This window comes from Cherax quadricarinatus, chromosome 96, assembly GCF_038502225.1.
Source record: "Cherax quadricarinatus isolate ZL_2023a chromosome 96, ASM3850222v1, whole genome shotgun sequence".
Taxonomy (NCBI): Eukaryota; Metazoa; Arthropoda; class Malacostraca; order Decapoda; family Parastacidae; genus Cherax; species Cherax quadricarinatus.
The window spans coordinates 2394671-2407059 of NC_091387.1; the positions used below are offsets into that span (position 1 = coordinate 2394671).

At 42.0% G+C, this 12389-nt stretch overlaps 1 protein-coding gene across 20 annotated transcripts in view; it reads left to right on the top strand.

Annotated features, from left to right (window-relative positions):
* The window catches only part of Cadps (calcium-dependent secretion activator 1), a 445541-nt gene that overhangs the window by 98513 nt on the left and 334639 nt on the right, over positions 1–12389 (top strand). For 17 of the 20 annotated variants that reach the window (XM_070104970.1, XM_070104977.1, XM_070104972.1 and 14 more), the window contains one exon: positions 10093–10268. In XM_070104970.1, coding sequence (XP_069961071.1) covers positions 10093–10268 — 176 coding nt within the window. Of the gene's footprint in view, positions 1–4700; positions 4761–4796; positions 4920–9144; positions 9260–10092; positions 10269–12389 lie in introns of those variants that run through there. The other 3 variants (XM_070104989.1, XM_070104990.1, XM_070104988.1) reach the window with 3 other exon arrangements.

The following is a 12389-nucleotide window of genomic DNA, read 5'->3' on the forward strand; positions in this document are numbered from 1 at the left end:
CGTCCTGACATTTTGTAACTTTGAACTCTGTAAAAGTGTTGGTTAATGGGGTTTAAAGTCTATCTACTACACCAGGGTCATTAAGGTTGCATGTCATCTAAAATACCGATTAATGCAAACTACACTGAGATATACACCTCTCAGTGTATATATAATGAGAGACATAAAACTATCAGGGTATATACAATGAGAGATACACAATTTTCTGTGTATATACACAGAGAAGGACACCTTGGTGTAATATATATATATATATATATATATATATATATATATATATATATATATATATATATATATATATATATATATATATATATATATATATATATATATATATATATATATATGTCTCGGTGTATATATACAGTAAATGAAAGAAAACACATAACACACAAGTAACACCACATAACACACAACACCACATAACACACAAGTAACACCACATAACACACAAGTAACACATAACACACAAGTAACACCACATAACACATAAGTAACACCACATAACACACAAGTAACACCACATAACACATAAGTAACACCACATAACACACACCACATAACACATAAGTAACACCACATAACACATAAGTAACACCACATAACACACACCACATAACACATAAGTAACACCACATAACACACACCACATAACACATAAGTAACACCACATAACACACAAGTAACACCACATAACACACAAGTAACACCACATAACACACAAGTAACACCACATAACACATAAGTAACACCACATAACGCACAACACCACATAACACACAAGTAACACCACATAACATATAAGTAACACCACATAACGCACAAGTAACACCACATAACACATAAGTAACACCACATAACGCACACCACATAACACATAAGTAACACCACATAACGCACAAGTAACACCACATAACACACAAGTAACACCACATAACACACAAGTAACACCACATAACACACAAGTAACACCACATAACACACAAGTAACACCACATAACACACAAGTAACACCACATAACACACAAGTAACACCACATAACACACAACACCACATAACACAAGTAACGTCACACCTGCCTCTCCGTTATCGGCTGTCAATAACGAGTTAGTTTCCCCTGAAAGGAATTTCAGATGGAACGATAGACAACTGTATACAGTAATAGCACGAAGTTACCTTGAAGGTAAGGTGGGTTACCTTGAAGGTAAGGTGGGTTGCCTTGAAGGTAAGGTGGGCTACTTTTAAGGTAAGGTGGGTTACCTTGAAGGTAAGGTGGGATACCTTGAAGGTAAGGTGGGTTACCTTGAAGGTAAGTTGGGTTACCTTGAAGGTAAGTTGGGTTACCTTGAAGGTAAGGTGGGTTACCTTGAAGGTAAGTTGGGTTACCTTGAAGGTAAGGTGGGTTACCTTGAAGGTAAGGTGGGTTACCTTGAAGGTAAGTTGGGTTACCTTGAAGGTAAGGTGGGTTACCTTGAAGGTAAGGTGGGTTACCTTGAAGGTAAGGTGAAAGTCACCTTGTTAAAAATAATTTTTTTTCTCAAAATGTCACAGTTTTGAAAACGCCGTTAATTTTTTTGATATTAATAAAAAAAGATTGTGGCACTCAGGGTATTGGCCAGGGCCATAAAATGGCCCTCTGAGGCCAGTGCCAAGAACCTATGGATACTCCCCGAGTTACAGTCCATAACACTTGACCTTTAATGGGGAGTAGAGGCTGAGGATGGGGGACCAACTGGTAATGGGGTAGCTAGCTGGTAATGAGGAAAGCAGCTGGTAATGGGGCAACAAGCAGCTGGCAATGGGAAGTAACAAGCAGCTGGCAATGGGAAGTAACAAGCAGCTGGCAATGGGAAGTAACAAGCAGCTGGCAATGGGAAGTAACAAGCAGCTGGCAATGGGAAGTAACAAGCAGCTGGCAATGGGAAGTAACAAGCAGCTGGCAATGGGAAGTAACAAGCAGCTGGCAATGGGAAGTAACAAGCAGCTGGCAATGGGAAGTAACAAGCAGCTGGCAATGGGAAGTAACAAGCAGCTGGCAATGGGAAGTAACAAGCAGCTGGCAATGGGAAGTAACAAGCAGCTGTCAATGAGAAGTAACAAGCAGCTGGGAATGGGTAAAACCTATTACATTCACTGAAATCATCAAATCTCTTAATAAGAAAACTTTTGATTGAGTTACCCATCAAAGACTAATATAGTAAGGGACACTATGGTAAATTATTATATGAGAGACTGAGAGGACAGTGTTATGTAAAATGAAAATGTTTATTTCCTTGCAAACCCTAAAATGTGTGGTTTACATATTACAAAATATTAATTACAAAGAAAGCCGCTAGCATGCCTGGGCATTTCAGGCAATGTTTTTAGGGTCATTGACAGCTTACACCGTATCGAGTCCTTCCTTCCAGTGTCCGGAAGAGGAACCTTGACCAAAATGGAAGGAAGTTGACTAATAATGCGTGTTATAAGTCTTTAATGCGACCTGAAGCCAGCAATAATGTGCAGGTACAGGATCTCCTGACGGTCTGGAGGGTCAAACCCCTCCCCATTGAGAAGGAGAGTTTTTAGTTAGTTTAATATAATTATTATGCACCCTATATCCATCCTGTGGGTGATGGTCAAAAAATTACAGAGGTACATAATGGGTCCAGGGACTGGACCCCAAAGTTTTTATAGTTGAACAAATTACAAAGGTAATTAACTCCAGGTAGATCTGGTCACAGTCATGACTAGGAGAGGCAGGGTCAAAGACTGCACTTTGACTTTTTTGGGTTATCCCAGGTTCTCTACACACATGTTGCTATGTATGATAATCTATGTAACTGTATTTGTGTATACCTGAATAAACTTACTAATGTGAGCAAGGCCCCAGGATGGAGGGTCCGTATAGAGTGGTAACATGGACACCACAGTAGGAAGTGTTCCACCATTTCAGGCTGAGAGGGACACCAGGGGCAGTATGGACAGTCCGTCATCCGTAGGCGGTGCAGATGAGCTGCCAATTTGTTCATGATTGTGATCATATGTATACGTGTAAATGGCTCACTATCTTGTAACTTGGGCATGATTGTGACCAGATATAGACATGTACAAAATTCATTACCTTTATAACTTGAAATTAAGACACATGTGCAACATCTGGGTATCTTTATTGTAGACGTTTCGCCATCCAGTGGCTTTATCAATACAAATTCCAGGACATCTATCCAAACTTTGGGGCCCAGTCACTGGATCCATTGTGTACCTCTGCAAGCTTTTGACTACCGTCCACAGGATGGGTATGGGGTACATAATAAGGATATTAAACTAACTCGTAAATGCCCAACCCGGAGACGAGTCAGCGCAACTTCCACCGAGCGACTGAGACGGCGTACCCAAGGGCAGGAGGCACTGAAAGATGGGGCAGATCTCATTGCCGGAGATGAGAGGGAGGGGATCAGATCCTCCTGCCATAAATGGCGGATTTTCCTCCAAGCAATCCTTATGAAATCACTGCGGCCCAGAGAGGTAATGGTAGGAAGTGTGTGTGCAAGGGAAGCCCCTCGATCAGCCACTTCATTGCCCTGAATGCCAATATGAGCCGGTACCCACTGAAGGGAGATGCCCCAACCTGGACTTCGCAAGAAATGCAGAAGTAACTGCGTCTGTTGGACTAGGAAACTGAAGGACCGTGGACGGGCAGAACACAGAAGTGCCAGGGAAGACTAAGAATCAGAGAAGAGAACCACTAAGGAAGATAAGGTTTTCTTAGGATTTTTAACCCAGGAGGGTTAGCCACCCAGGATAAACAAAAAAAGTCATCTAGGACTGCCAAACTTTCCATTGATGTCCTCAATCTTGTCCCCGAGGATGCCACCCACACCAGTCCACTAACACCCAGGGACCTACTTGCTACTAGGTGAACAGGACAACAGGTGTAAGGAAACACGGCGAAATGTTTTCACCCCGCAGGGAATCGAACCCGGGCGCTACGCGTGGGAAGCGAGAGCTTTAACCACCAGGCCACCACATGACATGACAGCACGAAACTCGAAGATTCCCTGTTCCAGTAATGTCTAGGTGGATGTACCTTTCCAGGTTCATCCAGTATTCTGTATTAGGTTTGCCGGTCTTGTCCCGGCTCGGGTTTTTTTTTCCAGATGGTGACCATCCATAGGATGGTTTTTTCCAGACGGTGACCATCCATAGGATAGAGTTTTCTCCAGATGGTGACCATCCATAGGATGGGGTTTTTTCCAGATGGTGACCATCCATAAGATGGGGTTTTTTCCAGACGGTGACCATCCATAGGATAGAGTTTTTCCAGATGGTGACCATCCATAGGATGGGGTTTTTTCCAGACGGTGACCATCCATAGGATAGAGTTTTTCCAGATGGTGACCATCCATAGGATGGGTTTTATTTCCAGACGGTGACCATCCATAGGATAGAGTTTTTCCAGATGGTGACCATCCATAGGATGGGGTTTTTTCCAGACGGTGACCATCCATAGGATAGAGTTTTTCCAGATTGTGACCATCCATAGGATAGTTTTTCCAGATGGTGACCATCCATAGGATGGGGTTTTTTCCAGACGGTGACCATCCATAGGATAGAGTTTTTCCAGATTGTGACCATCCATAGGATAGAGTTTTTCCAGACGGTGACCATCCAGGAATGTTGGGCCTAAAGGCTGAACCAAACATGGAGGAACACAGGCGTATGTGTCCACCTGTTGTAGTTGTAGGAGTCGAGACTCAGCTCCTGTAGTGTTGTGGTACAGTTACTGGACCCATTATGTACCTCTAATGTTGTGATATAGTTCCTGGACCCATTATGTACCTCTGTAATGTTGAGGTACAGTTCCTGGACCCATTATGTACCTCTGTAATGTGGTACAGTTCCTGGACCCATTATGTACCTCTGTAATGTTGAGGTACAGTTCTTGGACCCATTATGTACCTCTGTAATGTTGAGGTACAGTTCTTGGACCCATTATGTACCTCTAATGTTATGGTATAGTTCCTGGACCCATTATATACCTCTGTAATGTTGTGGTACAGTTCCTGGACCCATTATGTACCTCTGTAATGTGGTACAGTTCCTGGACCCATTATGTACCTCTGTAATGTGGTACAGTTCTTGGACCCATTATGTACCTCTGTAATGTTGAGGTACAGTCCCTGGACCCATTATGTACCTCTGTAATGTTGAGGTACAGTTCCTGGACCCATTATGTACCTCTGTAATGTTGTGGTACAGTTCTTGGACCCATTATGTACCTCTGTAATGTTGAGGTACAGTCCCTGGACCCATTATGTACCTCTGTAATGTTGAGGTACAGTTCCTGGACCCATTATGTACCTCTGTAATGTTGAGGTACAGTTCCTGGACCCATTGTGTGCCTCTAATGTTGAGGTACAGTCCCTGGACCCATTATGTACCTCTAATGTTGAGGTACAGTTCTTGGACCCATTATGTACCTGTAATATTGTGATATAGTTCCTGGACCCATTATATACCTATGTAATGTTGAGGTACAGTTCCTGGACCCATTATGTACCTCTGTAATGTTGTGGTACAGTTCCTGGACCCATTATGTACCTGTAATGTTGTGGTATAGTTCCTGGACCCATTATATACCTCTAATGTTGTGGTACAGTTCCTGGACCCATTATGTACCTCTGTAATGTTGTGGTATAGTTCCTGGACCCATTATGTACCTCTGTAATGTTGTGGTACAGTTCCTGGACCCATTATGTACCTCTGTAATGTTGTGGTACAGTTCCTGGACCCATTATGTACCTCTGTAATGTTGTGGTACAGTTCCTGGACCCATTATGTACCTCTGTAATGTTGTGGCATAGTTCCTGGACCCATTATATACCTCTGTAATGTTGTGGTACAGTTCCTGGACCCATTATGTACCTCTGTAATGTTGTGGTACAGTTCCTGGACCCATTATGTACCTCTGTAATGTTGTGGTATAGTTCCTGGACCCATTATATACCTCTAATGTTGTGGTACAGTTCCTGGACCCATTATGTACCTCTGTAATGTTGTGGTATAGTTCCTGGACCCATTATGTACCTCTGTAATGTTGTGGTACAGTTCCTGGACCCATTATGTACCTCTGTAATGTTGTGGTACAGTTCCTGGACCCATTATGTACCTCTGTAATGTTGTGGTACAGTTCCTGGACCCATTATGTACCTCTAATGTTGAGGTACAGTTCCTCCCTCATGATTATATAATCTGTAGGGTAATTTAAAGTATGTATGGCAATCATATGTGTACCTGTGTCTAAATAAACCAACTACCACATACCTAACTATACATGGGGAACTACATAAGCAGACTACCCATTAGGGTGAGTTTCCCTTACAGTGTCACCTAATTTCCTTTGCCCAAATTAATTTATGCCCCACATAGGGTAGAGGTTGAACTCATAACTGAGAGAACCTGGGTTTGATCCAGGGCTGGGGTGGGGCATTTGGGCATATTTCTCCCCTCAAGGAAGGTTCCTTGATGTTGGTGAGGGGCTCTTGATTTAGGAAATTGGATCTGTGCTCCAGTTCCCCGAATTAAGCCTGAATGCCTTCCATATCCCCCCCCCCCAGGCGCTGTATAATCCTCCGGGTTTAGCATTTCCCCCTTGATTATTATAATAATGGGCATATTTCTTGGCACCTGTTACCCCTGTTCACCTCCCCCAGGATGCCACCTGGAGTTGCATCCTGGGGGAGGAGCAAAAAGTCAATTTGAAAATAAGCCATTCTGGCTTTTTTGGGGGTTATTAACCCTTCTGGGATAACCCAGATATTGGGTAGGGAAGGTGGTTACCCAGGTATTGGGTAACCACCCACCCTAGAGTGGGCAGGGAGACTGCCCACTCTAGGGTGGGCAGGAAACTCTACCAAATTATGGGTGCCATGTTTTTATCTTGCTTTATCTGAGCTAAAAGTTTGTTCCCACATAAATGTTTCTCACCCCTTTTATCTATGTACTGGTGGGCACTTCCCTGGTGAGAGCAGTGCCAGGGAATAGTGCCACAAGTTGCTTTTTTCACTGCTTGTCCAGTGCCATAAAACTATAACTAAACCAGTACCTTCTACCTGGGTATGTTGGGTACACCCAATATTCTGTAGTACTATATGGGCAAATTACCTTGTACCTGCTGTCACTGTTCACCTAGCAGTAAGTAGGTACCTGGGTGTTAGTGGACTGGTGTGGGTCGCATCCTGGGTGTTAGTGGACTGGTGTGGGTCACATCCTGGGTGTTAGTGGACTGGTGTGGGTCGCATCCTGGGTGTTAGTGGACTGGTGTGGGTCACATCCTGGGTGTTAGTGGACTGGTGTGGGTCGCATCCTGGGTGTTAGTGGACTGGTGTGGGTCGCATCCTGGGTGTTAGTGGACTGGTGTGGGTCACATCCTGGGTGTTAGTGGACTGGTGTGGGTCACATCCTGGGTGTTAGTGGACTGGTGTGGGTCACATCCTGGGTGTTAGTGGACTGGTGTGGGTGGCATCCTGGGTGTTAGTGGACTGGTGTGGGTCACATCCTGGGTGTTAGTGGACTGGTGTGGGTCACATCCTGGGTGTTAGTGGACTGGTGTGGGTCACATCCTGGGGTAGGATCTTAGATGCACAATTGAGATAAGCCACACTGCCTGGCTTTTGTGGAATTATTCTGGGTTATTAAGACTGAGGTAAGATAAGAAAAGATAACATTTTCTTCCGATTTTTAACCCTGGAGGGTCAGATACCCAGAATAACCCATTGAGGATTGTCTAACTTATATCCATTGGGGTCCTCAATCTTGTCCCCCAGGATGCGACCCACACCAGTCTACTAACACCCAGGTACCTATTTGCTGCTAGGTGAACAGGACAACAGGTGTAAGGAAATGGGTCAAAATGTTTCCACCTGCCGGGACTCGAACCCGGGCTCTCCGTGTGTGAAGCGGGAGCTTTACCCACCAAGCCACCGGGGTTGTCCAGGATTATTAAGACAGGTTATCCTGGGTTATTAAGACTGAGGTTATCATGGGTTATTAAGACTGAGGTTATCCTGGGTTATTAAGACTGAGGTTATCCTGGGTTAAGACTTCCGAGTTATTCTGGTTTATAAAGTCTGGTGTTATTAATTTTAATTTATGTTTTTTTTTGAGTATTAAACAAAAAATAGAAATATAGACATAGCAAGAGCCTGTATGTCTGTATGGTAGTGCTAAGATAATCAGTGTCTCAGGGTATCATTATTTTGCCTAGGGTATGCAGGGGCATTGCCCCCTGACCCCATGGGTTGTGGTACAGGCCAAGGTGTATATATCTCGGGTTTGTGGTTTGTTTGATGGCTTGTAAGGGGGCAATTCATTGGTTTTATGAGCAGAGTTGTGGTCATGTCCTCCTGAAGGATCATGAAGGCGTGGTAAATGTTTGTTTGTCCTTCTCGTGGGTTTTCCTTGGTCTTTATGTTGTGATCTCTATGCTGTGGTCTCTATGCTGTGGTCTCCATTGTGTGATATTCATGCTGTGGAGACCACAGCATTGTGATGATTGATGGAAGCTATACACACTTGTCCCTCCCATTAGTGCTGTGTCCATTAACTACAAGCACCTATCATCTCTCTCTCTCTGTCTCTCTCTGTCTCTATCACTGTCTCTATCTCTGTCTCTATCTCTGTATCTCTGTCTGTCTCTCTGTCACTCTTTCTCTCTGTCACTCTTTCTCTCTGTCACTCTTTCTCTCTTCTCTCCTCTCTCTCTCTCCTCTCTCTCTCTCTCTCTCTCTCTCTCTCTCTCTCTCTCTCTCTCTCTCTCTCTATGTTATATTGCATTGTGTTATATTGTTCCACTGTTCGGGTCTACAACCCTCCTATCCATTTCCTGTTTTTCTATTTTGTCCCTATTTTATTGGATAGAACTGTAATCTCCTGTGGGCAGTAGTCAAAAGATTACAGAAGCACATAATGGGTCCAGGGACTGTACCTCAACATTACACAGGCACATAATGGGTCCAGGGACTGTACCTCAACATTACACAGGCACATAATGGGTTTAGTGACAGAGCCACAAAATTCTGATAACTAAACAAGTTACAGTAGTAATGAACTATTTACATGTTTATATCTGTTACTGTCATAATGAGTTATTTATGCAGACATTAATTAGGTCACAGAAACATGAGAGTGTGTTGATGCAGGAAAGGTTCCAGTCTGTACAACCTAGTACAGTGGACCCCCGCTTTACGATCAGCTCCCAATGCGACCAATTATGTAAGTGTATTTATGTAAGTGCGTTTGTATGTGTATGTTTGGGGGTCTGAAATTGACTAATCTAATTCACAATATTCCTTATGGGAACAAATTCGGTCAGTACTGGCACCTAAACATACTTCTGGAATGAAATAATATCATAAACCGGGGGTCCACTGTACTTGAATTCAAAGTTTTCCTGTTGTTCCTAATGTTGTACATCACTAACAAACTTTATTTCTATAAAGTGGACTACAGTATATTATACAATTAAGGTGACTGATATATATTATGTAACTTATTATGCAAAGCATTTTGGGCAGGGGACTGTCTGATCCAATGCTAGCATATGCTATGCAAATCTGTGGGAGATTTAGATATACAGAAACAGCGAGAGCCAGCATCAGCGAGGTCAAAAGCTCAGTGCCCCAAGGCACAGTCCTGGCACCTCTGCGGTTTCTTATCTTCATAGCAGACATAGATAAAAACATCAGTCACACTTTTGTATCATCATTTGCAGATGACACTAAAATTATTTTGAATCCTTTTGTTTTCATATTGTTTGTTTTAATATATCTTTTGTGGAACATAATATTGAAGCACTAAACATGATTGTACTTTTCTATGAATCAAATTGTAGCACTCTGTCTTTTGTTTTTTAAAGAATTTTGTGTGTGTGTGTGTGTGTGTGTGTGTGTGTGTGTGTGTGTGTGTGTGTGTGTGTGTGTGTGTGTGTGTGTGTGTGTGTGTGTTCTCACCTATATGTAGTTGCAGGGTCAAGCCACAGCTGCTGGCCCTGTGTATATGTGTAACTGCCTCTGTACTCAACAAGTCTTTGTCACCCCCTACACCAGAGCTTTCTGAAAGGGGAGTTGCAGATCGCAGCAGATGAGGCCTTCACCAATGCTGTCCAGAGTTACTTCGAAGTGTTCCTCAAGAATGAACGACTGGCATCTATGGTGGTGTCCGGCGCTTGTTCCCAACACGACCTTAGAGAAGTTTTCAAGCACAATGTTGAGAAGAGAGTCAGGTATCTCATTACTATTATTATACGTCTCTCAACAGGTACTTTTTAAAGGCTGTCTGAATTTTTGCCTTCCTTAACCCGTAAATGGTCCAAGCAGATCTACGTTCACATGTGTAGTGCTACAAAAGCAGATCTACGTTTTTTTATATATTTTCAAATATAACAAAAAAAAAAGTAGATCAAAGTTTTTTTACACATTTTCAAATGTAAAAAAACAAAAAGAAGATCTACTTTTTTTACATGCTTTCAAATGTTGAAAAAAACTTATATATACGTTTGGACCGTTTACGGGTTAAACTCAGGGGGTTCTTAACTTTTTTGTGATTACAGAACCCCAATGGATTGCCCAATATGTCCCTATACACCCTTCATCGGACTGTCGAAATCATCATCATCATCATCATCACCAATACTATTAGGTACTAGTATGACTTCAAAAGATGTCAGTACCTTGGTTCATCACCAGTCCTATTAGATACCAGTATGACTTCAAAAGATGTCAATATCTTGATTCATCACTAGTACTAGGTACCAGTTTCACTTCAAAAGACATCAGTAGTTTGGTTTTACTTTACATATGGATAGCTAGTAACAGAACATCGGATAGTTTATTCTAATCTACCAATATTTTTTAAATTGTTCATAGATGGAGTCCCTTACCCCCAGTGTTTAGTTCCCATAACCCTGCTTAAGAACCCCTCTAGCTTTTATATTTTATTCACCCGATAACTCGAGTGCTTCAGCCAATCACCTTCAAATTTTCAACACTTGTGTACGGTAATGAGGATCAGATTCTTAGAGTAATTGATATGGAAGGTCTCATAAATTCAGGCTGTATAGGCCTAAAATTTAATAATTATTATTATTAATATTAACACACTGGCTGATTCCCACCAAGGCAGGGTGGCCTGAAAAAGAAAAACTTTCACCATCATTCACTCCATCACTGTCTTGTCAGAAGGGTGCTTTACACTACAGTTTTTAAACTGCAACATTAACACCCCTCCTTCAGAGTGCAGGCACTGCACTTCCCATCTCCAGGACTCAAGTCCGACCTGCCGGTTTCCCTGAACCCCTTCATAAATGTTACTTTGCTCACACTCCAACAGCACGTCAAGTATTAAAACCCATTTGTCTCCATTCACTCCTATCAAACACGCTCACGACAATGGCAATTTCATTGGATTCTCTGCAATAGCTAAAGAATGCATCTTCTGGTTGGCTTTAAACTTTTAGTTCTGATGTGTTTCCCTCAAGGGAAAGACTCTCTTCGTGTTACGTAAGTTATAATGTGCATATTTTGTTTATCAAATTGGTTTCTGTGAAATAATTGGAGAAGACCTCTTCTAATCAGAAATAAGTAACATTGACTTTATTTAGTTATTATAGGTTAAATAAGTCAGTGTTTGACGTTACAGTATTTAGTTAGGTTAAATAAGTCAAAGTTTTTTGGGTTATCCTGGTGGGTAATCTACACATATGCAGCTATGTATGATAATTTATGTAACTATATTTATGTGTACCTGTACCTGAATAACCTTACTTACTTAAGGATAGATGAGAAAATTTTGGATTGATTTTAACTTATGTAGGTCCCAATTCACATTTTGTTGGGAAGACATTGGAAAAATTGAAATACATACAGCCTCTTCTCACTTAGCGATGTACTTGTTTACTGATGACTCGGACTTACGACGGGCTCTCTCACCAGTATGCATACCTAAATAATGTATATTAGAGCTGATTTCCTCTATTCTCTTTATTACAATATACAGTACACTACTGTATAAACATTTAGAAATGTACCGGAAATGTTATGAATGGTTCAAAGGTGACATTATAACAGTATCAAAGATGGGTGACACAAACCTACTACCTCACTTAGCAATGAATTCATTTACCAACGTGGTCTTAGGAACGGGGCTCCATCATTAAGTGAGGAGAGGCTGTATTGCTTTTCATGTGATAATTTCTGAGTGCTGCACCTGATTAGCTTCAAGTCTTCCATGCTTATAATACACTTCTGAGGAGCTTCAAGCTTATGTGTTTCTGTATTTAAGAATATTGGTCTCTTTGAATTAGATTTGGGCTATACATACAGTGGATCCCCGGTTTACGATCAGC